Below are 27,266 nucleotides of genomic sequence, written 5' to 3'. Positions count from 1 at the left end.
CAAATTTCAACCAAATCGGTTTAAGGATAGTTATAGTATTTTTAAAATACCGTTATTTTTTTGAACCTTCATCGCCCTGTATCTCAGAAACAAAGCAACTCCCGACATACGTTCATAGGAACTTTTTTTCATAAAACGACCGAACGATTCACCCTGTATAGTTTCGTACCGTAGTTAGGAAACACCCTGTATATCATTCCTCTTGTAAATCTGATTTTTTATGAAGCATTTTTTAAATCTTTTTAATTCATTTTTTTTTCAATAATTTTTTAATTTTTATGAAGCATCTTTTTTTGAGTTCCAAACTGGATCTTCTTATTTGGCACAAACTTACTAATCACAAGGAATACTTACGCTCATAAAAAATCTATCCATTTTATCCCAAGGTAAAAGTTGGTCCCAATCAATGGATGCAATATATTTATCTCTTTGTAATTTGCACGTTCAAATAGATGAGTTTTAGTGATTAGCCATATTTTTACAAACAGGGGAAATTAGAGCATATGGACATAAAACGTAGATTTCTCTATTTAATAAGATACAAGTTTTACTTAGAAAATTATTAATAATGTTTAAATGTTCCTAAATAAGGTATGTAATATGGTTAAATAATGGTTTCATTATTTAAATGAAATATGCCAAATAAGAATGCCAATAGAAAAGTTTAGGTGAACTTCACCATAAACTGAAATGGCACTACGATCTAATAAATTATATTTCATTATAAGTTATAACGCCTTTAAACGACTCCCACAGATGAAAGACCCTATATACGTAGTATTATTTTCCAATCTAGTAGATTTTTTCAAAAAACAAACACTGTCAAAATATGGTATATATTAATTTACTAGTTTCCGAATTTTTGATTTCAAAAATTACAAATCTCAAATATTATAGAATTTAAAGCTATAGTGACTAATCTAGCTTACACAGCCTGAAACAATTGTATTTTCATTCAAACCAAAATACTACCTACTACTTCATTTAAAAAACCTACTGAACATTGATTCATCAATAAGTGGAGTGTATGGCATAGCCGTGCCAGTGTTACTTGTCCTATCAAATATACCCTTTTCCTCTTCAGTCATGTTAATCAATGTTTCATGTTCTTCTTCTTTGCCTTCTTTGTCTCTTTTTCTTAATACAGTATATTCCTTCTCACCCAATTTTTTGGTGATAGTAGTTTCCTGATTTCCTTCGCTGTCAGTTACTATCCTATGAGCTTCAATGCTCTGAAATAATAATAATAAATTATATTATAAATTCTTTTTGGATAATAAACTCACCCCATCAGGATTTCTGATAGTTTTCATCTGGACAGACTGGTTAAAAAAGCTATTGCCAAAAACTGAAGCATTTTTACGTGTTGGAAGTTGCACTAAGCTCTGCTGATTGTTGGAGTTATCAAAAAATCTGTCAATGTCTGATATGGATAATCTGAAATTGAAAAGGGTGATGTATTTTTGCATTAGCTAATAATATTTTTAACATACTTTCCATCAACATCTTTATCAACTTTTTCACTATATGCCGGATGTTCATAGCTGGGTTTGTCATATCCTCTCTTAAGATAGTAATCTCGGGAATCTAACATATCATTATTCGGTTCCTCGTTATCATGAAATTCTTCATCCATGCTAGGCTGTTCCAAAGCTCCTAAATATATAATTAGTTTCTTATAGATAAATTTCAATATATCCTTATGCTGGAGAATACTTACTGAAAAAGTTTCCAAAACTAGGCATTCCAAAACTTTTAAATATGCTTTCCATTTGCTGCTCAAAATATCTATGCATTTCTACTGGGTCAGTAAATACATTGAAGCTCTCAAAATTGTTGTCATTTGGAAAATGAGAAAAAGTTCTTGTTTCGGGTGGCTCAGTTGGTTGTTTTGTTTTCATTCTGTTGTCAAAACTAAAAAATATGTAATATCATATACGAAAAAATAAAATAAAATTTATGTTTGCAAGACAGCAGTGAAACTAATTAAGTGATTTATGTGGTTAGCTGTGAGTATGGTATCCTTATGAATATGTTCGTTAAATTCCTCAACTGGATTAACTAGCACATAATAGTTTCCAGATATCTAACATATATTGTATCAATAATAGGACATAAATATACATTTTTTGTCTATTTCAAATTTTTTTTATTATTTTTTAAATTAAATGTGCTACTTTTTCAAAGTAACTACTTTAACTTAACTGTTACGACTTCTTTATAAAAAATTAAAAATTTGGCAATAAAGAAATCCCAAAAAGAATTCTTTTGCACACTAAAGAGAGATTTCCTTATTTTTTCATAATCTTAACCCATTCGGGACGGGCCGATTTATCGCACGCCTCTGTCTAGGACGGCATCAGGAAACCAACGGGTAGGGACGGGTGGCGTACTATAACCACAGAATAAACGATCTCACAGAATCGAAGGCTAGCCTTTTTTACCGAACCGGTTTTTCGTTCAGGCTCCTCCCATTTACCCCCATTCTAACGGGTACAACTGTCGTCGCCCACGTGGGGTATCGGGTCATAATTAGTGTATTAGTACGAGCGTTAGTGTGTATATTTGCGATATTTTGTAATTTGCCGTTTTTTATTTTATTTTTGTTAAGTAGGTATTACACATTACCTTGTTTTGGAGTTTATTTTATAGAGATTTTAGAAGGTGAGCAATAACAATAATAAAAGAAAGTAGGTATAGAAAAGTTACATTATTATGTATTATTCATTATTATTATGGTTGTTTAAAAGCTTTAAAAAGTTCAGAATATTCCCTAATTAATTTTTCGTGCCATGCAAATAAATACAGAATAAACATTATTTAATTTAATAAACATATATGTGTACATACGTGCAGGTACATAACATTGTACATAGATAAAAATATTAAGGTTGATTTAGGTATACAGTATTTTTATGTGATAAAGAATAATGACTTTAATTTTCAATTATCTGTCTTTTTATGGACTGGTTTACCCAAGCAAGTGCATAATATAGTAGTAGTAAAACCCTTAAAAATCTTATATTTTGTTCCAGACTATCATAATGGACGGCGACTATACAACGTATAATACCTTTATAAAATATGGACGTATGTGTGGTACCTACATATGTATATAATAATACATACATATATCTTTTTATATATAAATATATAAAAGCCGATGATACCTACTCTTAAATGTGTTGTGTTTAAAACATACGAGAAAACATACCTGCGTATAAACCTTCCAGCTAAAATTTAATTTAAAAATACCTACCTATGAACATATGTATATGTATATTGTTAACATATTAACATCACACAAATAGCAGACTTTTTCTCAGCTAGTGCCTTACTAAAGGCAAATATTATTTACCATTATCATAAAACAACTAACACAAAAATTCCATTCCAAAATAAATTAAAAGTATACTAACCTACACCTCTATCGTGTATCAAAACTGTCAAATAACAATTTTTATAAAAATAATAATTATTATAATTATTCTAAAAAGCAAGGACCAATATAAGCCTTAAAAAAAATTATATTTGAAATGTAACTAAATTTTGTAGTTTGCTCCCGTATTATATGAATATAACCATTCTGACTTTAAAAATAAAAGCACTTCGTTCGGTGTATGCGTTTACTATAACTTTACGAGATATCTCAGTGTATTTGCGCCGGGTGCATCTGTCAGTTGGGCTTATAAAAAACTGGTTCACGCATATCAAAGGAGCCGACGCAAGCCTTCGCTTCTGTGAGATCGTTTATTCTGTGCTATAACGGCACATGCGCTTTATGGGTTGGCGTGGAACGTGTGGGAGGTACAGCCAGCTAGTCGACTGCGAGAACGCGTGCAGTTGCTTGTATTGCAGCAACTCTGACGCATTTAAACGTTTTTAGAAAGCACGTGTTGGTATCACATAAAATTCGACAAATTTAATAGTATTTAGAGTACGCGTTTGGTTTTTATATTACTATAAATAATAGGAAAGATGGATTTGCGTCGACGGCTTGGACAACGAGAGCTAGATCGTGAAGCGCAAAGAATAATGGATGGAGAATCTAGCAGTGACGATGGCCATATCGGTGACGATGATGACTCTCTCGATGAGTACCAACCAAGTGGAAGTGAGCACTTCACAACTTGTCGAACTTGCATTGTCTTATTTATTTAATGTAACACGACAGTTTACACTTGATAACGGTTGGAGATACTTACCAACCGAAACGTCGTGTTACATTAAATAAATAAGACAATGCAAGTTCGACAAGATGTTTTCACTGTACCATTGTCTACCACCTTCAAAAACAGATGAGCACTTCACCTCTTCCGATGACGAGGAGCCGTTTGTTTTAGACAGAAATATAGAAAATCATCAACAAACTGATGATATTTGCAATGAAAGTCCACAGCAGAAACTAAAAAGAACACCTAAGGATTTTATTTGGAAATTTGATGAAGAATTTACACCAAAAATATTCGAGTTCAATACCTCGAACTCAGGTATAACCGATAAATGTTCATTTAGTGAAACGTCTTGCGAACTTGATTTTTTCTTAACTTTTTTGATGAAGCCCTAATGAGTTTAGTTGTCAAGGAAACAAACATATATGGTAAGAAAAAATGTGAAAATAAATCCTCATGGAAAGATGTAGAATTGGCAGAGCTTTATCGATTTTTTGGATTGTGTATCTTGATGGGCATTGTTGAAAAACTGAAAGTTTACTGGTCTAGAAACTAACTTATTATAACACCATTTTTTTCATCGGTATTTGCCAGAGATCGGTTTCTAGAGATACTATATGCCCTTCATTTTTCCAGTAGCGAAAATCCTCAAGATGGCGCTTTAAGAAAAATCAGTCCCGTAGTGGAACAAATTAAGACTAAATTTAGTTCCAGTTTTTACCCGTTCCAAGATCTGTGTATTGACGAAAGTTTAATTTTATGGAAGGGTCGGCTTTCTTTTAAACAATATATTCCGTCAAAAAGACATAGATTTGGTATAAAGCTTTTTGAAATATGCGACGTGGAGAGTGGTTGCATTTTGGGGTTTATTATATACACTGGTCCAACGACTATAATGGATCAGAAAATGAAAAGTTTGGGAAAATCTGGACAGATTGTTGATACTCTAATGAAAGAATACTGTAATAAAAAACATATTTTGTATGTAGATAACTGGTACACCAGTCCAGAATTATTTGAGTACTTAGTGACGCAAGAAACCGGAGGAACTGGAACTGTGAAAGCCACCAGAAAGGGGATGCCAGAGTTTCTTAAGCCCATAAAAAAAAAGGAGAAGTTGAGAGTGCATCCACTGAAAACATGTTAGCCCTGAAGTGGCGTGATAAGAAATTTGTGCACATGTTAACTTCAGTATCAAAGCCATGCCTCAAGGAAACCGGAAAACTCAATCGTACAACTGGTGATCGTGTTTTGAAACCTCAGTGCGTGTTAGAATATAATTTAAAGATGGGAGCTGTTGACAAAATAGACATGCAAATTAGTTTTGTTGATTGTGCTAGAAAATCATTGAAGTGGTATAAGAAACTGTTTTTCCATTTAATGGATTTATGCTTGTATAATGCGTATATTTTATTTCAAGTCAAAACACGAAATAAACCATCATTTTCAGACTTTTGATTGCAAGTTGTGGCTCAAATATTCAAAAAATATCCCATTTCTACGAAGAAACGAGGCGCACCTGGTAGTGTTGATAATCCAGCTCGACTAATTGAAAGGCATTTTCCAAGCCCCGTTCCACCAACTGCAGCTCAAGGATCGAGAACACAAAGAAAATGCCATGTTTGTGCCACCACACAGCTTCGAAAGAAAAAACGCTCAGATACCCGCTTTATGTGTAAAGAATGCAATATTGCACTTTGTGTGCACCCTTGTTTTGAACAGTATCACACTCTTAAAAAGTTTTAGAAAACTATATTTGTTATTTGTATTTTCGTTCGTTTGTGTTTTTAGTTTCTTCTTTGTATTTTCTATATAAGAAATTAACTTTTGTTTTTTGATACTTGAGAGTTCCAGAATTTAAAAAATGTGAATTAAAAATGCGTTTTACTTGCCCCTAAAAATAAAAAAATGCCGTACCTGTACGTCAGTCGTCCTGCTCCTAATATATATACACAGTTTTCTAACTGTCGTACCGGTGAGGTAGCAGTCTTTCAAATAGGATATAACTGACGTACATCTACGGCATTCGGCCAAGTGTGATGTATAATGCAGCAGTACATGTACGGCACCAGTCCAGAAATAAATTAAAAACTCTAAAATGTGTACGGCAGTCGTCCCAAGCTATTGCATACAAGGTACGACATCAGGCCATCAATGTCAGCTTTGAAAAACGTACCCGTACGTCAACCGTCCTGAATGGGTTAAAGAACTGAGTGTATTCCTTAATATACTTACTAATGAAGGCCAAAGATATTTATACTCTTTTATTAATAATATCAATAAAAATTATTTGAGTTTATCAATAAGACTACTTAGAAAATTTGATTTGCCTATGGAACAACACTAAATAATAACAAAATATGTTTGTTATTAATTATTATTATATTAACTTCATTTTTTAAGAAGAATAGCCCTCTGGTATACTCTGCCTGTCATAAGAGGCGACTTAAAGAGCAACCTGGGCTGAATAAAAAGAGGCATTATACAGGTTTGTTACCCAATTACAGGAAAGAATAAAAAAAATAAATAAAAATGGAAAATCAAAAATGCTTAACATTCTATGTTCTTAAAGAGACTATATACATACTAGAAAGGCTATCACACCTATTTACTTTATACTTTCTATAATGGACCTTAAACCGTCAACAAAAATATCGTACCGTTCATGTAAATTATTATTAATATAATTCTGACACATTATATTAATAGGTGATTTAATCAAAATATTAGTCCTAGCGGGATTTACATAAAATAATCTAAAATGCCTAGAGTTTATTCTTGGTACCTGAAAATTTAATCCAGCCAAAAGGGTGGGACCGTCAATCTTGTTACGAATAAGGTTATATAAGAATTTTATGGAAAGAATTTCTCTTCTTTTTGCTAAGGGTATAATATTAAATTTATTTAAGTATAATTGACTATCCAAACCTCTGGCTGGAAAGACACCTCCTCTCTAAACCAGAGATACTTTATAAACTTGCGCTGAATGCGCTTAATATCATCTATCAGGTAGCTTTAAATTGGGTACCAAATTATTAGAGATCCGTATTCTATTTTTAAGCGTATGTAAGAGAGGAAAAGTAGTTTTAAAGTATTAATATTTTCAAAATGCCGACAGTTTCGATAAATAAAACCCAACAATTTGGCAGAGTCAGAAACAATTTTTGCTACATACTTGGCGAAACTTAATTTCGCATCATAAGTAATTCCCAGATCAATCGCCTCATCCACTCTGGCTAACACAACATTATTTGCTTTATAGTCAAAATTGATTGGCAACAGTTTTCTAGAAAATGAGAGAATAAAGCATTTATTTACATTTAAATATAGTCTATTGACATTGCACCAATGCTCTACTTTATTAAGATATACCTGAAGGAATTCGCAATTGTCTTCAGTATCTATTTTTCTGAACAGTTTTATATCATCCGCAAACAGTAAACTCTGACAAGACAGTAATTTGGCAACATCGTTTATAAACAATAAAAAGAGAGGCGAGCCCAAATTAGATCCTTGCGGAACTGCCGAGCACACTTCATATATAGGAGACGTAAAGCCTTCATATTCAACAAATTGTTTACGACCTCATATTATGTAAGCTTTTATTAAAGCAACTAAATCCTTAGAAAAACCAAAAAATGTTAGCTTATGAAGAAGTACAAAGTGGCCATTTTGATCAAAAGCTTTGCAGAAATCAAGGTATATTACATCAACCTGACCTCTATTATCCAAATGCTGACACAAATACTCATTTAGGCAAGCCAGGTTTACGGTATAGGAGCGATTTTTGACGAAACCAAACTGATTAGGTGCTATGTCTAATTTGACATGGGCATATATTCTATTATAAAGAACTATTTCAAAAAGTTTGGAAAAATTACATAGGATCGATATAGCTCTATAATTTTGAATGTCGTTCTTCGGTCCCTTTTTGAGTATCGGGGATATTCTTGCAGTCTTCCATTTATCGGGAAATACTGTTGAAAACAAGATAAGAATAAATATGTGCGCAATAGGCCCTGACAAACGCGAATACAATCTTTAACGACAAGACTTGGTACTCCATCGGTACCGGAGGTCAACTTACTTTTTAGTTTATTAGAGGCGGTGACAATTTAATCTTCCGAAAAATTATAAGAGCAATTTAGAGAGTTGTTAATAGTCTGGCTCGATTCAATACCAACACAGTGGCGGCTCGTCGGGTTAAATTTTGGGTAGGCCATAGCAGGAGTGCCCACTCACGATGAAGCCCATAAAAGTAACAAGTAACTACTAAGAATGGCACAGAAAGAAAGAGTCATTTAAAAATATTTTGAACACAAACAAATTATCAGTTTTGAGTTTTATTACCTATAAAGCAAGTTAATTCTTCTATCTTTGTTTCGTGCAAATTTGTCAATTACCCTATCGTAAAATGTGTCCCCAGTTTCCACTAATTGAGCGAGAATGTCCTTTTGGGTTGATAAAATAGATAAGGATGAAAGCCGATTTTGAGTCATTGTGTTCCGCAAAGATGTTTTTATCACTCAACTGCAGAAATTGAAACTTGCTATAGTCCGAAAAACGTTGCTCTAATTGAGTTATATTATTGTCCAAAATTTCAAAAAATATTCGTCTAAATTTAGTTTTGGCTTTATCCAGTGCTTTGATTACCATCATTTTTAGGTAAACCACCAAGTTCATTACGATTTAAGGTAAGTTCTGTATTTGTCTCGCTAACAGCAACGTTAATATGCTTAGAAAAGGACAGGTCATTTCTTCAGCTTTTTAACACTTTAAGACATCTGGAAACGGAATTGTTACAAAACTGGATGTCATTATTTTTTTTCTGTAACACATTGTATAAGAGCTCTGTTTGTTGAAATATGTCGCTAAAAACGTTTAATAAAAATACGAATTCCAGATTATCCAGTTTTCTTTTAAACCCATCTGCCTGCCTAATTGATTTCGCATTTGATTCTGGACAATTCATTATCTCCTGAAATACTTCCTCTCCATCTCCATCTCACTTCGCTATTTGTAGGAATTCGTTTTCCGACAAATTTATTTAAGAAATGGGATCTTTTGGAGGAATGGTGAAAATAAGCCGGAATTCCTTGAAGAGTGGAAAAAAATATTTTTACTGCCGTAATATTGGAGCAACTTTGCTGTAAAACTAAATTAAGGCTATGCGCAAAACAATGGGTAAAAATAGCTAATGGTGCAGTCTTTTACTAATTTTTACAGTCCGTTTAGTTGGCCCGACATAACACTAGCTCCATCATAGGTTTGAGCAATTATTTTTGCTTTACAGTCAAATTTACCAATCACACTAAACAGTAAATCGCGTAACGCTGGAGCATTTCGATCTTCCCCTAAATCAAAGAATCCTAAGAAATCCTAAGAAATATTCTTGAACTATTATTCTATTCCTTTTGCATCTACTAACCTGCATACAATTGAACACTGTGCCTTTTCAGTTATATCGGTTGTTTCATCAACAATACATGCAAAAAATGGGGAATTAATGATGGCATTTTGAATAAAAATGGAAATTTCGTCTTTAATCAGGTCAATGAGTTCATTTTGTATCGTTTTTGAGAGGCCCCTAAAATAAGTCTTTTTTTGCCAGTGATCTTTTAGTTCTGGATTTGAATTTAACATTAATTCCCAAATTGCTTTGAAATTTCCAGGATTTAAAGAGTCATCTGACTCATCGTGGCCACGAAAGGCCAGTTAAAATGGCCACGAAAAGCCATTTTAACTTCAGCATTATACTTGACTTTTGAAATTTTCGACTGTTCGTCTATTTTTAAATAAAAATTTAAAATAAAGGCCTAATAAAAGGCTTTGGCCTCTTACGCCTTTATCATAATTACACAACCAACTAGTGTTAAATTAAAAAAAAACGTAATAGGCAAAAGCCTTGTAAAAACATTGCAAATTTCTGGATTTAATTATTAGGTTCTTCACCAACTTCACTTTACCAATGTCTACAACTTTTAAATTAAAAACACTACAACTTTTTAATTCACGAAAACATTTAACCACGAACCCTCAATTACGAATTAGCAAATTAAGAACAAATTCAAGTACAAATCGATACATTTTTCCGCTAAAAACAAACATTCAACCGCGAAAACAAACGCAGGCCACCTCGTGTCGGGCCTAAATGACTTCCGTAAGCGCGCATATAAAATCCATCCTCCGACGCGTTGACCGGCGTCGCGTGATTTTTCTATAGGGATATATTGTGGATGGGGTCGGCCAGATTCGTTCGGGCATATTAGTGGTTTTTTAAGTGCGTTTAAGCGATTTGATGCTTTTTGCGTTAAATAAAATATATTTGCGGGTTAAGATAATAAATAAATTGGTGTGTTAACATGATATTTAATTAAAATAAAATATTTTTAAAATTTTATTTTTGTATTTTGTATGCTCAAAATTTTAGGGTAGGCCCGGCCTACCCTGCCTATTACCACGAGCCGCCACTGTACCAACATTAATTAATACTAGATGGGTCCGACTCAATATATACGCTTTGAAAGAAAGTTCCAAATGCATCAACAATTTGCTGTGGATCTTTTATTGTACGATCCTGAAACAGCATTACTCCGGGAATACGTGAAATTCCTTTCTTATTCTGCACATAGTTCCAAAAATCGGAGGAGTCTACATTAATTCAATTTTCGGCTGTTCGAGAAAATTCTAAAAAAGCAATCCTAATTTGTTCTTTAATATTGCTTCGAACTATTTTAAACTGATTTTCATAATAATGAGTTCTACATTTCTTGAGTTTTTTCCGAATTAAATTCTTTAGTTTGATATTTTTTATGATATCAGAAGCAAACCAGACTGGAAATTTATATTTTTTTAACGATTTTAAGCGGAACTGCTCTATGAAATATTTCATTAAGTGTAATGTAAAAGCTGTCGCAAGATACATTAGGATCTAAAGAGGCAAACACCTCCTGCCAGTCAGCAGCTTCAATTAAGCTATATAACATAGGATAATTAGCGCGTCAAAAATTGAAACAATTCTGTACCAGTAAATTGTGGGTGAAATTTTACCCATAACATTCATAATTAATGAAGGATGATAAGAATCACATTCAACAAAAGAAAAACTACTCAAATAAACTTCACACTCAGACAAATTTGTTATCACTAAATCCAGAATTCTTCAATAAATAAAAATATATTCATAAATGCCAAAGTTGATCTCGCAATAGAGTCATCCTGGTCATCCAAGAAAATTGGGGATATTAAAATCACCCATTATAATTATTTTCTTGTCACACAAATATTGCATTGTTTCAAAGTAATGGTACACTATATTATAAACCCATTGAAGATTGATTTTATCAGCTACAATATTCCAATAGCTACTAAATAATGATCTACAGTGTGAACACAACAACATGCCCAATAGGACCCACAAAATCATAAGCCTGTTGATACCTTTAAATAGAAACTTTTTTAGGTACAAATTTTCAAACAATAGAACACAAAAAAAAATATATTGAAGGCCTAATGATCCTACTTTAAACCATAATAATAGCACATACCAATCTCTAAAAGACGTTGAGAATTTCTGGAGAGCTCATATACCAACACCATAATAATGAACATCAGTCACATGAATGAACATGCAGTCTGGACAGACTGCATTGACAAAAATGCCAGATATATGACCAGATAGAGCAGGAACCATTTACAGTTGAATATTATTAAGCCATCAGGTCCCGATAACATCCAGAACTATTGAATTAAGAAGTCATGGTCATCGCAGTACCAACTAAAATTCTATTAAATTATGTTCTTTGAAATCCTCAAATTATGCTGGAGTTTCTCACTAAAGGTGCCACCCCATTTGGATTTCATGTTACTAAAAGGCAGCTATAACACTCAAGATCCATCAAAATACCTGCCAATAACTTGCCTACCTACTTTGTACACTAACTAATTACATCATGCATTACATAACGCATATATCCAACAGATGGCATACACCAGCGCCAGGGCCTTTTGAGCCAAGTTTGACTCTCAAAAACCATACCTGTGGATCAATTTCAATGTTTGGCAATGATAAAAGAATGTTTTTTATCTTCATTTAAAAGTTATTTAGATGTCAATACTGTGGTTTGGTCTCCACATTTTCAGATTGATACGGTTCAGCGAAATAAAAACATGTTCGGCAACGCTGGAGAGATGGTGGCGCTGGCGGTTAACTGTACATGCCGCGGTGACGAGGTCACTCGGCATCGAGACCCTCATGAGCGAGGGTGATGCGCTAAAAGTTTTTAATTTTGGTTGTACGAATAAAAAGTTTGAGTTTGACCGGTGTGTTTTTGTAATTGTGATTCCTCTGACGACCCAGAACGAGATAAAGCTCAGCTTGAGCTGTTTCATTGGCACCCAACTAGAGGCCTGAGGTTTACAGTTACCAATTGCTTAATAACCGGTAAGCTCTTTCCAATTTCTTGACGTGCTGTTGCTAGGCGGATCATTAAATAATTTGCTGTCAGCCGACGAAAAACACGTCTTATGGGTGTTTAGTTAATCGCATGTGGTACGTTGTCTACGTTTCGGTACAGTTCAACATGTTTGGATGTCTTCAAGGACAATAGACTATTTTACGAGGATCTACCTAGTTTTTATTAAAATAAAGGTTATTAAAATAATAGAATCCTCACGGAACTATTTTTTTTGTGCTTTAGAATACTTTAATGAATATTCGGAGTGTTTAATATTTATCACAAAGTTGGTTTTCTGTAGAAATCTACCCTTATTCTAGATTAATGTTTAAGTTTGATAAGGTAGAGTTAGTAGTTTGGTAGTATTTTGTCGAGTAACTTCAATCGTGTAGACAGTTTTTGTTTGTTGGTGGTCTTACTTTGTAAAAAAAAAGGAAGCTAAAATGCCACCTAAAAGAAAAAGTAAAAATAGGAATCGAATGTCGGATTTTGTTTATGATTCGGATAATGATAATGCGGAGGGTTCGCAAACAAATAGTGTTACCGCACACGAAAACATAACTCAGTCTAATGATTTCAATATGGTGCTAAATAAATTAATGTCTGAAATGAGTATGTTAAAACAGGCTGTAACCGATCTATCTATCAAGCAAAATCAAAATAGTGGGGAGAAAAATGAGGCCGCGAGTGTAAGTTTACCGGTGGCCGGAGCGATAGTTCAAGATGGCTTAACAATAAATAGGCAAAATGCTTGTTTGGGGGATAGATCCTATATTTTAAATTTTAAGGAATTGGGGGGTAATAATTTATATTTTTCTCCTGCGGGAAAAATGAACCCTAAAGCCTTTTTAAATAAGGTTTATAAAATTTTTGACGAGGCCGGCGTGCCAGATAGACATAGATTGGGCTTGGTATTGCCGTGTTTAAAAGGCACAGCAGCTGACTGGGCAGCTATAAAAGAAAGTAGTTTTCATAATTTTCAGGATTTTGAGGTGGCGTTTTTAAACAGATTTTGGGGGGTGGACAAACAGAGAGATTTATTTTTGGAAATAAGCTACGGGAGATTTGAATCTGGCAATCGCGCGGACTACTTTTCGAATCTTTTTAACCAGGCGGGTTTCTTATCGTCACCAATTCCCGAATCTAAATTAATATCGTTTTTGAGCAGGCATTTTCCGCCTGACGTTCAGCGGGGTATTGTAACCAGGGGGCTGAGGACGTTGGATGAGTACCTGCGAGACATCGACGCAACATACGCTTACCCAACAGAGGGTAACGCTGTTAATAGACGAAGTGTGCAGACTCGCGGGGATCGTGCAATGGGACCGACCCAAACTTCAGATAATAGCGGACCGGGGAATCGTGGCAACACGGGGCCAAACAATAATACTTGGCGGCGAACACAGGGTTCGAGCGCTAATGGGCAAACGTCGGAGCCGGTCGACAGAAATGATGCGCGGGTCGATAGGCAAAATATGAGAGCTATGGAAATGACGCGTTTTAACGAAGATTTCGATTTTTTCAGCGAATCGGAAAGCGAGAATGAGGGTGAATTTGAGGCCTGTAAACCATCAATTAAATCGCCGGTTATCAAGGCTGTGGTCGGAGAAAAAGGCGTTGAAGTTTTAATAGACAGTGGCAGCGAAATTACTGCTATCTCTGAGGATTTTTTTTAAATCTATTGCGAATGAGTCTAGAATGTCAGTTTTACCGGTTACGAATGTGGCTATTACGGTTGCGATTGGCGGAAAACAACAAAGGGTTAGAACGCAAGGGCTTATTAATTTATATATCCCTGATGCGAAAGTTTACCTAGATGTTAAATGTTTGGTAGTACCGGGATTGAATCGAGATATATTATTTGGGTTCGATTGGCTCTTGGAATTTAAGGCTAATATTGACTTTAATAAATCAATAATTGCTTTTTACGTAAATGAGAACGAGTATGTAGTAAGGTATAGTCAACATATGACAAGCTCTTTAGAGGAGCGTTGTCTTAATTTATGTACTAACGCAGGGGCTGTTTCGGTGATACAGCCGGGTAATATTAGTGCTTATAAACACAAATATAATGAAAGTGATATTCGCGCGGCCGTCGATATTATTAATGCATCCGAATTAGATAAAATTCACTTGTTTGATCTTTTACGCCGCTTTGAGTCTATATTTTCAGAATGTCCGGGACATATAAGATCTTACCAACACGAAATAATAATGACCAATGATAGTCCTTTTCATTGTGCTACGTACCCTATTCCATTTGCATATCGGGACGAAGTCAAGTCTCAGATTGAGGAAATGCTTCAGTGGGGTATTATTTCAAGAGAGAAAACAAATTATATTTCGCCATTAGTGACGGTTCGAAAGAAAGACGGTAGCATACGCATATGTTTAGATGCTCGTATGTTAAACAGCCGTATGGAGCCGGATTTTATAAATCCGCCGAATCCAAATGAATTATTTTTTCATTTTAAGACAGGCATGGTAATAAGTACCATTGACCTAACATCCGCGTACTGGCAAATTGAAATTAAACCGGAGCATAGAAAATACATAGGTTTCATTTATGAAAATGACTCTTATACTTTTAAGAGACTTCCTTTTGGGTTGTCAACTTCGATGGCTAGTTTGATACGGTGTTTAAAAAATGTTTTACCATCGGATACGCGGGATTTTACAGTAATTTATGTAGACGACCTATTCGTATTTTCGAAAAATATAAGTGATCATTTCAGTCATTTGGAGCGACTTTTTACTTATTTTCAATCAGAAGGTGTTACGGTCAAACTAAGGAAGTGTCAATTTCTTAGCGAGAAGGTTAAGTTCCTTGGGCATATAATCTCGAGTAAGGGGATAGAAATGGATCCGGAACGCATACAGGCCATTAAAAACTTTCCTGCACCACGCAACATTCGGGAGCTTCGTGGATTTTTAGGGTTAATTAATTACGAGCAAAGGTTTTGCCGCAAATACTCGGATTTGACATTACCATTATTGAAACTATTAAAAAAAAATGAGAAATGGTCTTGGGAAGAGAAAGAAAAAGAAGCCTTTAAGACCATTAAGGACCGGTTTCTCAGGGCTACCTTGGTGGTACATCCTGATTTTAAAAAAAGGTTTTTTGTACAATGTGATAGTTCGAATTATGCTGTGGGGGGTTGCCTTTTTCAGAAATCTTTGGAAGAAGAAAGGGAAGTTATAAGTTATACCTCTACCACTCTTAAAGGAAGTCAGATACGGTATACTACAACGGAAAAGGAATTGCTAGCATTGGTGCATTGCCTTAGGCAGTGGCGTACCCTTTTATTAGGGCAGGCATTAACGGTAATAACCGATCATAAATCGCTATGTTTCTTAATGACGTGTAAATTAAAATCGGCTAGGTTGACTAGATGGACACTTCTTATACAAGAATTTGATTTTAAAGTAGAACATTGTCCGGGGGTTGAAAATAAGGTTGCCGATATTTTATCAAGAAATCCCCCTAATAAAAGTTTATTCTTGACCCCAGAAAAATCTTCGAACCTACACATTATGCTGATAGGTTTATCAGAAACTTACGATAATTTAAAACAAAATTTAAAATCTCTGCGGGCTGATCAATTAGAGGAGGCTTGGATACGACAAAAAATTAACTTTTTAGAGCCGCTTAATAGAGATCCGCGAATTTTTTCAGAGAAAGAGTATCGGATCTTTTCATGGTTTCGAGAATATAAGGGTTTGCTTTTTAAGAGGGGAGACCATCTGAATCCGGGGTACAAATTATGTGTTCCTAAGAATCAAGTTAGAGATCTGATTTTAGCACATCATATCGGAAACGGGCATTTCGGGCGAATGAAAACATACGCTCAAATGAAAGAAATTTTTTACTGGCCGAAAATGCAACGGCATATCGGTCAAATTGTATCTACTTGTGACCTTTGTCAAAAGGCAAAATGTTCTAAGCTAAGTAGGGGTGAATTACATACCGTCATTGTAGAGAATCCAGGTGACTTGGTATGTACAGATTTAATAGGTCCATTACCAGTGTCGCGAGGTGGGGTAACTCAACTACTGGTTTTGGTAGACGCTTTCTCAAAATTCGTTAAGTTGTATGCCTTAAAACGTGCTACTGCTAAGGCTATCATAAATAGAGTGTTACTGGACTATATACCAAAAGTTCAGAAACCAAAGTGCATTTTAAGTGATAACGGGACCCAGTTCACCGGGAACTTATGGAGGAATAAATTAGCCGAAGAGAGTATCCGGGTTAAACATACCTCCGTTTATTTTCCCGAGGGAAATATGACGGAGCGATATAATAGAGAAATTGGCCGACTACTGCGTTCTTATTGTTTTGATAAACATACTAAGTGGGCATGTCTTCTCGAATTCATTGAAGGCTGTTTAAACTCTGCGGTTAGTGAAGTTACAGGGTTTACACCGATGTTTCTGCAATTTGGAGAAACTCCGCAGCGGCCTATAGAAAAATTTATATCATTTCCACGTGAAGATAATATGGGGTTAGATTTGGAAAGTGTAGTAATACTTGTTCGCGAGAGGTTGCGCACCCGAGCTGAACGTCGCGTGGAAAAGGTTAATAAAAAATTAAATCCTACGGTTTTTCAAGTTGGTGATAAGGTGCTGGTTAGATCTCATGCCCAGTCATCTGCCGACGATCGAACCATTAAAAAATTCTTCCTGTTGTTTACCGGTCCCTTTTATGTTTTGAAGCACAACGGTTCTAACTCGTATGTCATTGGTGATTCTATGGGTAGGGAACATTCATGTCAAAATATTATTAACCTCAAGCGTTATAAAGATGTAGAAAGCTTAACCAATTAGTTTGTAATAAATATTTTCCTATTAGTTGTAAGGTTATTTGTACGTGAAATTTTGTAATCAATGTTAGTTTCTAAGTTGCTTTTGTTAAAACGTCTGATAGAATTAAATCTGTTCATATGAATTAGATTTAATTGGGGGGTCATGATACGGTTCAGCGAAATAAAAACATGTTCGGCAACGCTGGAGAGATGGTGGCGCTGGCGGTTAACTGTACATGCCGCGGTGACGAGGTCACTCGGCATCGAGACCCTGATGAGCGAGGGTGATGCGCTAAAAGTTTTTAATTTTGGTTGTACGAATAAAAAGTTTGAGTTTGACCGGTGTGTTTTTGTAATTGTGATTCCTCTGACGACCCAGAACGAGATAAAGCTCAGCTTGAGCTGTTTCAAGATTCATATTGACAAATTGCAATCAGTACAAAGAAAATCTCTTAGATATGTAGCTTGACATTTAGGCATTTATTACTTATGCTAAATTGGAGAAAATTCGACAAACATTAGAAAAAAGGCCGATTAATGCAAAAATGCTACCACAGCATATAAAGTTTTGCATGCTAGTATTAATTGCCCTAGACTAAACAAAGGCTAAACTTATACAGGGTGTCCCAGTTAATATGGAATTGTAGCCAATATCTTGGTTGTTTGTTGAGCCATCTTTTTCATTTTTGGTAGGAGGCTGTATGGCTACAAAGTACACATTTTACCCAGGTTAAGAAATGCTATAGACATACGTTTTAATGGGCTTTGATATTTTTCGATTCAAGAGTAAGGGGACTATTTATATCAAATCTGTTAAATTATATTGAATCCTCCTTACCCAATACATAAGTTCTAATTCTGATAAAAGATTTATACAGGGTGTCTCAATATAAGATATTTTTATTATTTTTAAGTGCATATTTACAACGGCACTGGATAAACAATTGGTTTATATCAACATAATAATCGATTTAAGTTTTCAGATAGCTTTCTTAATTTCGATTTTCCATTTTTCTATGGAAATGTGTGTATGGTACTTAATATTATTTTTAGGTCAAGCGTCGAAATTGTTCATATGTCACTGTCACATTGCTAAGATTAATAAAATTTATGCAGTATAAAGAATATATGCGTTTAAGTTTAGCAGAAAAAGTAGATATAGAGATTAGTAGGAAATGGTGCGAGAAACTGTCGAGAGACCTCAACAAGAATTCAATTGGAAGCACCCTGAGCAGTTAATATCTTACACCACGGTTTCTAAAGTAAATCGAATGTTTAATCAAAGGGGTTCGGTGGCACAGGAGAAAGACGGCAAAGAAAATCATCAACTCCGGCTGAAACCAATACCTAGAATAAGAAGCTTTGATAGCAGGCAGAAGAGTACAGTTTCAAAATTGTAAAAAAAAAGAAATGGAATTAAACCTAAAACAAGATTTTGGCACACAATACTACCAGGTGACCACGTTACTTGCAGGCTTTATGAAGACCACAGTCCATTTGCCAAAATATTATTTACTGCTGAGGCGACATTTTCTACCAATGGGACAGTATAATCTTAGAATATTAGATATTACAGTAATGAGAATTCTCACTGGGTATATAATTGCAAAAATCAATCTGAGAAAGTAAATGTGTGGTGTGATAATTTAAAAGACCATATTATTGGACCTTTCTTTTTCAATACAATTTTAAACAGTACAAGATATTTGGTTTTCTTGCAAAATGAATTTTGGGATGCTGTTCATGATTTGCTGTTAACTTATAGAGAGAATACAAAAAAGAGTTACAAAAATACCAACAGAGCTACAAGACTTACTTTACCTGGAGAGGCTGTAGAGGTAAAAACTGTCAACATTAAAGGAAAGACTTAGGGAGAACCTTATAAAGACATATAAAATCATGAGTGAATACTATAATAATTGTGAAATTGGAAGCATTTTGCAGCTAAATCAAAACTTGCATCTTCATGGATCCTCTAAAAAATTGGACAAAGAGAGGACTGCAAAGCTTCAAAGAAAGATTTTTTTCTGTAACCGAGTGGTTTATCCATGGAACTCTTTATGAGAAAAATCTGTGACTGTCACAAGTGTCAAGGCTTTTAAGAACCATCTGGACGGGGAACTAAAACATAGTGCAGAAGTGATGATCCATTAGAGTGCCTAGTGAACGCCAACAATATTTGAATAAGCAATAGCTTCATTGGTTTAACCACCTGGATATTTACTGACTTACTGAATAAAATCCGTCCACGAACATTAGAATTTAACTTCCGCCCTATATTAATTTTGTCTAACCACTCCAAGGTTCTTGAGTGGCTTGCAAAAAAAGAATTGATTCTTTTTTGATTAAATACAATGTGATATACCCTAATCAGTATGAATTTCAGTCATCTAAGGGTACAGAGGATGCCATTTTCAAATTCTTGGAGGGTGTGTATCTATCCATGAACTTCAAAGAGATTGCAGCAGAGGTGATCTGTCCAAAGCTTCAGATTGTGTGGATCATGGAATACTGCTGTCAAAACTTGATTTTTACAGATTTATAGGGGTGGGTTTGAGATCGTTAAAATCATACCTATCTGGTCGCATCCAGAATCCTGACATCTGGATTTTTTCAGGGATTACACACCTTAAGTGTGGTGTACCTCAAGGGTCAGTGTTAGGTCTTATTTTATTTCTATTATATCGTCCCCCCATTGCCAAAACCGCAAATGTGCAAATTTGTAGTTTTGAGAAAACCCTCATTTAATAATTGAATGAGGACTAAACGTACACCTTTTTTTTTTAGAGTGCTGATGTATAATTAGGATTGGTTACTGTTCAAGTGCAAATTAAATTTATATTGATTTTTAATTTGTTTTGTTTATTTTCTTTAAGAAAGGAGATTTGTTGTTTTGGCATATAGGCAAAAAATTGAAAATTTGCACATTTGTGGTTTTGGCATTGAGGGGATGATATGTTAATGACCAAAGCTCAGGTTCAGTTTGCAGATGAAACTACAATTCTGTGGCATAACAAAGATCAATAAGTAGTAGCAAAATTAAAGAATGGTGCATATGTAATCATCTACAAGATGATTCAATGTTGAAGACTTTTATTTTAGACTTTAAGTGTGATGTGGAAAGTCTTTTGTTTAATGAGCAGAGCCCTCTACATAGTAGGAATTATCATCAATTGCTGAGCCTCTTCATTGATGGGAGTTTAACATTTGAGAAATATGTTTTCAGCCTCGCTGCAAACCTTTCTTTTAATTTTGCAGTCAGGGTTGCCAGGCATGAGTGAAGGGGGAGAGGGGGTTGTTTGCTCATTCAGTTTATTTTAGTTTAACTAATAGACTCTCATTGGTATAGGTTGCCGATTTGGAGTTTGTGCTCCAAGAGATTCCTTAATAGCATTTTTACAATTTATAAAAAAGCATTAAGGTATCTGTGTGGTGTTGGTCTGAGAGTCTGTTGTAAACCTCTTTTTGTAGCTGAAAAAATGTTAAACTGCTAAACTCATACATAAGTTTGTTAGTCCACCATCCTGCACTAGTCATAATATTCATCAAGTAAACAACTTTTCTCTTCCAATCCCCACCCAGGGCTGTTCCGACCCGGGGGTGCGGGGCACCCGGGCGGCAGGTCAGAGGGGCGGCGGAAGCCGCCCCAAAAAAAACTAAATAAATATTTTTTTAATAAATATTTTTAAAATTTAATAAATTGTTTCAAAAACTATTATACACATATTATTTTAAAATATTATACATATGTAAATATTATTAATTATTAATTAATGTATTAAAGTTACTTTATAACATTCTAAATATTATTAGTTATATTTCCGATTCAAATTTAATAGGTATACCTAGATATACGCTTCAGTCCGCTTCAGGTCGCAACGAATTGGAAAAAATATGTCGCGACGAAGATTTTTCAGGTAAATTTTAAGCGTGTAGCCTGTAGTCGTGTAAATCGCAACGTTATTAAAAGCTTTTGTTTAATATTGTGGTAAAACAGACAGTAAAAATTCAAAAAGGTAAGTATCTCTACACATACGTTAATTTGATTACATTTTTTTTTGAGCTGTCATATAAAATTTAAATATCGTTTTTATATTTTTGAAATATATAGGATGTTTGGAAAATGGGTAGCCAAACGGAAATAGTGGATGATTGAACCTACTGCCTATTTATAATGCATAATATTTTTTTATTTTTCCTGAAATTTAAGGAGTTTTTTTTTCCTTTTTTTACATACCTATTACTCCTATTAGAAATCTCCCAATTTTTTTACTCTTGAGATTTTTTAAATTTTTGTTAGCACAATTAATTTTATTTTAAAAAGTAATGTTGACTTATTTAGAGTCAAATAATATCATAACTAAAAAAAAATAATTAATTTTGAACTTAAGGAAAAAATGAAAAAATGATATGCGTTATGAATAGCCAGTAGTCGCACTCATCAACTAAAAATATATCTCTTTATTCATTCAGGCAAAATATAGGATAACTTGGATTTATTTTAATTTTGGATTTGTTTTATTATAGATGTCTGATAATCGAAAAAAGCTTTCTGGAGCACAGTACAGAAAATGAAAGTGTGAAAAAGAAGAATTAACTAAAAAGGCTTGCAGTTCACTCCAAGCGTTTTTAATCCCAACAAGATCACATGACAAACCATCAAGTTCCCAAGCCTGAGATGAAAATGTGACAGAGACTATATGTATAATGGTCAATAGCGGAGAAGAGAAGGAGAACTCATCGAATACCAAAACTATAATGGAAGGTGATGTTTTATTAGCAGAACAAGGATCTGAAGTAAGCTTTGAAAATATTAATGTCTATAAGGATCCTGGCTATTGGCCAAATGTTTTATTGGATAAAATTAAATTAACTCTGATAGAGTTAGGGCCTACGCAACTAACGGAGGCTGATATGACGTTTCCTTTAAATAAAGACAATAGAGGATTCTCATCTATTTATTATTAAAAAAAAATGTGTAATGGAGACATAATTCCAAGGGCTTGGCTAGTATATTCTAAATCAAAAGATTGTGTATATTGTTTTCCTTGCAAAATATTTAAAACTTTTTCTGGTGGTAGTGGTTTGGTTGAGGGTTATAACGATTGGAGACATTTAAGTCGACTTATAGAAAGACATGAAAAGTCAAAGGGGCATATTTGTAATATAAAATCTTGGCTTGATTTAAAACAATCAATTTCTTCTAAAACGACAACTGATTCACTAAACGAGAAATTAATAAACATGGAAAAAGATAGATATGTTTCTTTTTTGAAAATTATAATATATGTTGTCAAGTTTTTAGCCCGTCAAAATTTGAGTTTTAGAGGTGAAAATAACAAGATATACGAGCAACAAAACGGAAACTTTTTAAAATTAATCACATTAACAGGATTAAAAGAACTCCATCAAATATGCCTCATTATTTAGGTGTTCATATTCAAAATGAATTAATTTTCCTTCTGGGAGAGCAAATAAGACATGACATTATATCTATGTTAAATGCTAGTAAATATTTTTCAATTATTTTGGATACGACTCCTGACGTGAGTCATCAAGACCAACTAACTATTGTAATAAGGTTTCTTTTATTAAATAATACATCAAAGCAAATCGAAATTAGAGAGCATTTTTTGGGATTCATTTCAATATCAGATTCGACAGGACAGGGCTTAACTAATGTTTTATTGGATTTTTTGGAGACTCACAACATTTGTTTAGGCGATTTAAGGGGTCAGGGATATGATAATGGAGCGAATATGAAGGGTCGCAATAATGGTTTACAAAAAAAAAATTATTGAATTGAACTCTAGAGCTTTTTATGTGCCTTGTGCAGCCCATAGCTTAAAGGTAGTTGTTAATGACGCTGCAAAAGAATCTTTACAAATTACAAGTTTCTAAACTAAAACCTCTTTCTAGTACTAGATGGGAAAGCAGAATAGATGATCTGAAAGTTCTTAGACATAATTTAGGAAAAATATATGACGCTTTATTTGCACTTTACTCTGATAATAACAGGGACTCCGATACCAAAACTATGGCTAATTCATTACTCTTAAAAATTAAGTTTAAATTTATGTGTTCCATTATTATATGGTATAATGTGTTAACAAAAATTAATATTGCAAGTAAAGTGATGCAGGAATCCGATGTTGCCCTACCTAATATTATTTTAATCTTAAAACAGACTAAAACATATATATCTAGTATTAGATCAGATGAAGGTTTCACTGATATTTTAGAGGAGGCCAAAAAAGTTGCTGAAGATATTGATTGCGACCCTTCGTTTCCTCCGATTAATATTGTTAGACCCCGAAGAAAAAATCGTTTTTTTGACTATGAGTGTGTAGACGAGGCCCCTAAAAATCCAGTTGATCAGTTTAAAATTAATTTTTATTTTGTTATATTAGATACATTATTAAAATTGGAAGAAAGATTTGAGCAAATGAAGCAACATGATATGTTGTTTAATTTTCTTGACAACCTACATAGCTTTTCCAAACAGAAAAATCAATTAGATTTGCAAAATGTGAAGCTCTTGAGAAAATTTTATATGATCCATCAAAAAATTAAAAAGATATTTTTGCTCAAGATTTATCTGATGAAATTGATAATGTTGCACCCTATATTTCCCCTAAAATGAATGCCTTAAATGTTCTTACCTATCTATTTGTAAATAACCTCATCTGTGTTTTCCCAATTTAGTAATTTCCATTAGAATTTTCTTAACATTACCTGTCACAGTAGCTAGTGGAGAAAGAAGCTTTTCTAAACTCAAATTAATAAAAAATTATTTACGATCCACAATGGGTCAAGAGAGGCTTTCTGACTTATCAATAATTAGTATTGAAAAAGAAATTGCAGAAAATATAGATGTGTCTAACATTGTTAAAACATTTGCATTAAAAAAAGCGAGAAAAGCAATTTTTGTATAATCATTGGATATGTTAGCTACCTGCCCCTTTATGTATACATATACATATTATAAAGTACATGTTGCGTATGTAAATAATATGTATGTATGTATTTAATTACAACTTATTTGTAAATACATTACATTACAAATAAATTGTAAATAAAATTATGATTTAATATAAAATCAAGTGTTTATATTTCTAAAATGTTGTTTTTTTTAACATTTAATTATTTCAAGTTATTTATTTAGAAATGTTTATCAAAGGCCGGATTCAGTGGGGTAAAGCAGGGGCAGAAATTTTTTTTTCACACCCGGGCAGCAGATACCCTAGGAACGGCCCTGTCCCCACCTCCTCACTTTCAAGAAATTTTCTTGTATTTACAAGTCGCAAAATATTTCATCCTGTACTTCTCTTGATTAGAACTATTACAGACCTTAAAAAATTTACAAGGGAGCTAAAAAAATTAATCTCACCAAAAGTTTACTACAGCACTGAAGGGTATTTTAATGACTCATTCTTATATCTAAAAATTTATTATGTATCTGTTGATCAGATTTTTTTATTCTTGTTTTATATCAATTCTTGCCTTTTCTTTACTTCTCTTATTAGTTTTTGTTCCTTTTAGTTTTTTGTTTGATGATTGTAAAATATATGCCTAGGTATACTCAAAATGGATTCTGTATTTTGTTTTAAGTGTAACCCAATGACTACTACTATTGTAAATTCTAGGATTAGGAAGCTTTTAGCACAAGTTTGTAAACCTAGTAAATATAGTATATTTTGACTTTGACTTAAAAGCTAAAGAGAAGACTCCCTTGGTAAGGCAGCAGTTCAATAATTTAAGTAGGGAATATAATATCATTAATACTTTTTGATAGTTATTATTTAGCAATTGATTCTGTATTCTTACCTGTCTTGGTCATCTGCATAAGACTTATGTTCTGGCAATCCAAATATTTTTCGAAAAATATCCATATTTATATGTTATTTTGATAAATAGGTACGTAAATTATATATTGAGGAGAACAGCGTCAGTTTTCCAGAATTTTCTTGAACTTGAAAATTTTGTTTGGATGATAATTAAATATTGTGAAATGACAGGCCTATGAATAAATAAATGACAGGAATCATATGTTATGTGTGTGAATCAGAGTCTGATCGGTCGCTAGCAAATCGAGAACGCAGCATATGTTTGCCAGCAAATTATTTATAGTCCGCGTCCGCTGTTATTTAATCGTTTTAATGCCTATATCTCCTGAAATTGCCAAGGGATTTTAATACCTTTGTGTCCAGATATGAACAATTAATAACTTAATCGATTTATAAAAGTTACCAAACTCTTAAAGCTCCCAAAGGATTTTCTTAAAAATGTGTCAATATCGTTTAGATATTGACAATTTGTAAATATATACATGATTTGTAAATATTATAATATACATCATTTGTAAATATCATTTAGACTTACTATTCTAATAATAATTGCTTTGTTTTGGAATTCGCTTTTTCACCTGTTGGCGTTTTCGTTTATTTTGCCGTTTGCTACTCAAGGTTCTACTCCTCGAGATATAGATGGCAGTAAAAAAGCGAAATTTACCTCCGCGAGACTACACGGATTGTCAAGCATCTGATACTAATATGTCATATGAAATACCGCCATTCTTTAGCTCGCAGAGGCTTAACTTTTTGAAGAACACTGAAGCCATCCTCATCGTTATCTTCAATTTTTACTTTTTCATGCTTACCGCTGAAATTCAGCGTTGAGTCTTCAAATTTCTTATCTCGACAACTCAATAGCTTTAAGTTATATTCAATAAAAACCATGAGTGTTCGAGAGTTTCACAGCCATATCCTTAACGCGCAATTTGGCAACCAATTCTTCCACAGGCGTAAGTAACGGTCATCACATCAGATGGAGTTTTACATATAAAAGTAACACCTCTTGATGCGACTCAAATAATTGTGTGGCACCTCATAAATATGGATTTAAAACTAATATCCAAAAGACATTTATAGCATTTAAGTTTGTTTAATCTAGAATATGTGAATAGGCAGTTTCTTATTTATAAGTATGTAACTAAATATCTGTGTGTCCAGAAAAGTCATAAATAAATACTTAAGTGCCCTATTTAGTTGACAGATGTAGGGCCCCGGCACTGAATAATAGTTGTTTGGGACTGAAGAGAGTTTAGTTTTAAGTTGAGACTCGGAAAGTAATTGTATTAAGATTGTGCGAACCATTTTTGAGTTTTAATTAAAACAGTTAATTCAATAATCACTGTTTTATTTTGCCCACAACATTTGTCAGAAGTGGGATTACGCGCTTATTTTCGGTATCGTGTTACTTACGATTTGCGACTTGCATTATCGCGAAAAAAAAAACTGATTAATTTCGTAACTATTCCGTGTACCTGTCCTGTGTATATACATAGAATTAATTAATTATAGTGCTAGTTTGTTATTTGTGACCTGTGGCCATGTCGAATAGGGAAGTTAGCACTTTTTCCGCTTTACAAGTTGGACCCTCAACATCAACGGAAGTTGAGACAAGTGAAAGGTCAAGTACAACGCCGTTAACAATGGAACAAGAGTTGGTATGGTTAAAAAAAGAAATAACAGAGTTAAAGCATCGGAATGAGGTTAGTATGAAATCATTTTCTTGGGAAACAATACCGGTGTTTAACGCAGGCCAGAACAATATTTCGATAAACAAATGGATTCGGTTTGTTGAAGAACGGGCATATTTTATGAGGTGGGACGATGTAACTACAACACGATTTGTCGTATCGAAGTTAGAAGGGCGGGCACGCGAGTGGTATTTAGCGGGTGAATTCGCGCATAAAAGTTGGGAACAATTAAAAGCCGCTCTTTGTTTTACTTTTGATATTGACACATCTGCCACGGGACTTTTATTTCAAGATG

General features: G+C 33.8%; 1 protein-coding gene across 2 annotated transcripts; it reads right to left on the bottom strand.

Annotated features, from left to right (window-relative positions):
* Nucleotides 1-820: 820 nt before the first annotated feature.
* On the bottom strand, nt 821-25,470 carry LOC126745473 (HCLS1-associated protein X-1-like). Of its 2 annotated transcripts, none has more exons than XM_050453330.1 (5): nt 25,258-25,470; nt 1,721-1,902; nt 1,494-1,656; nt 1,287-1,437; nt 821-1,232 (listed from the first exon to the last, which is right to left on the bottom strand). In XM_050453330.1, exons 1-5 carry the CDS (start codon nt 25,320-25,322, stop codon nt 981-983), a joined length of 813 nt encoding a protein of 270 aa, XP_050309287.1. In that variant the 5' UTR covers nt 25,323-25,470; the 3' UTR covers nt 821-980. The 2 variants fall into 2 exon arrangements, with proteins under 2 accessions (XP_050309287.1, XP_050309286.1); XM_050453329.1 differs by having other exon boundaries at nt 1,721-1,914; nt 25,258-25,469.
* Between the last annotated feature and the right edge of the window lie 1,796 nt (nt 25,471-27,266).

Source organism: Anthonomus grandis, chromosome 16 (assembly GCF_022605725.1).
Source record: "Anthonomus grandis grandis chromosome 16, icAntGran1.3, whole genome shotgun sequence".
NCBI classification, from domain to species: Eukaryota; Metazoa; Arthropoda; class Insecta; order Coleoptera; family Curculionidae; genus Anthonomus; species Anthonomus grandis.
This window is presented reverse-complemented; position numbering and strand designations above follow the sequence as displayed.

Bases quoted from the DNA above. Each gene is read 5' to 3' on its own strand.
- LOC126745473 (XM_050453329.1), bottom strand. From the start codon at position 25,322: ATGGATATTTTTCGAAAAATATTTGGATTGCCAGAACATAAGTCTTAT. The intron at 1,915-25,257 runs GTAAGAATACAG...CATATTTTTTAG, and splicing joins TATGCAGATGACCAAGACAG to TTTTGACAACAGAATGAAAA. The intron at 1,233-1,286 runs GTGAGTTTATTA...TTATTATTTCAG, and splicing joins CTATCAGAAATCCTGATGGG to AGCATTGAAGCTCATAGGAT.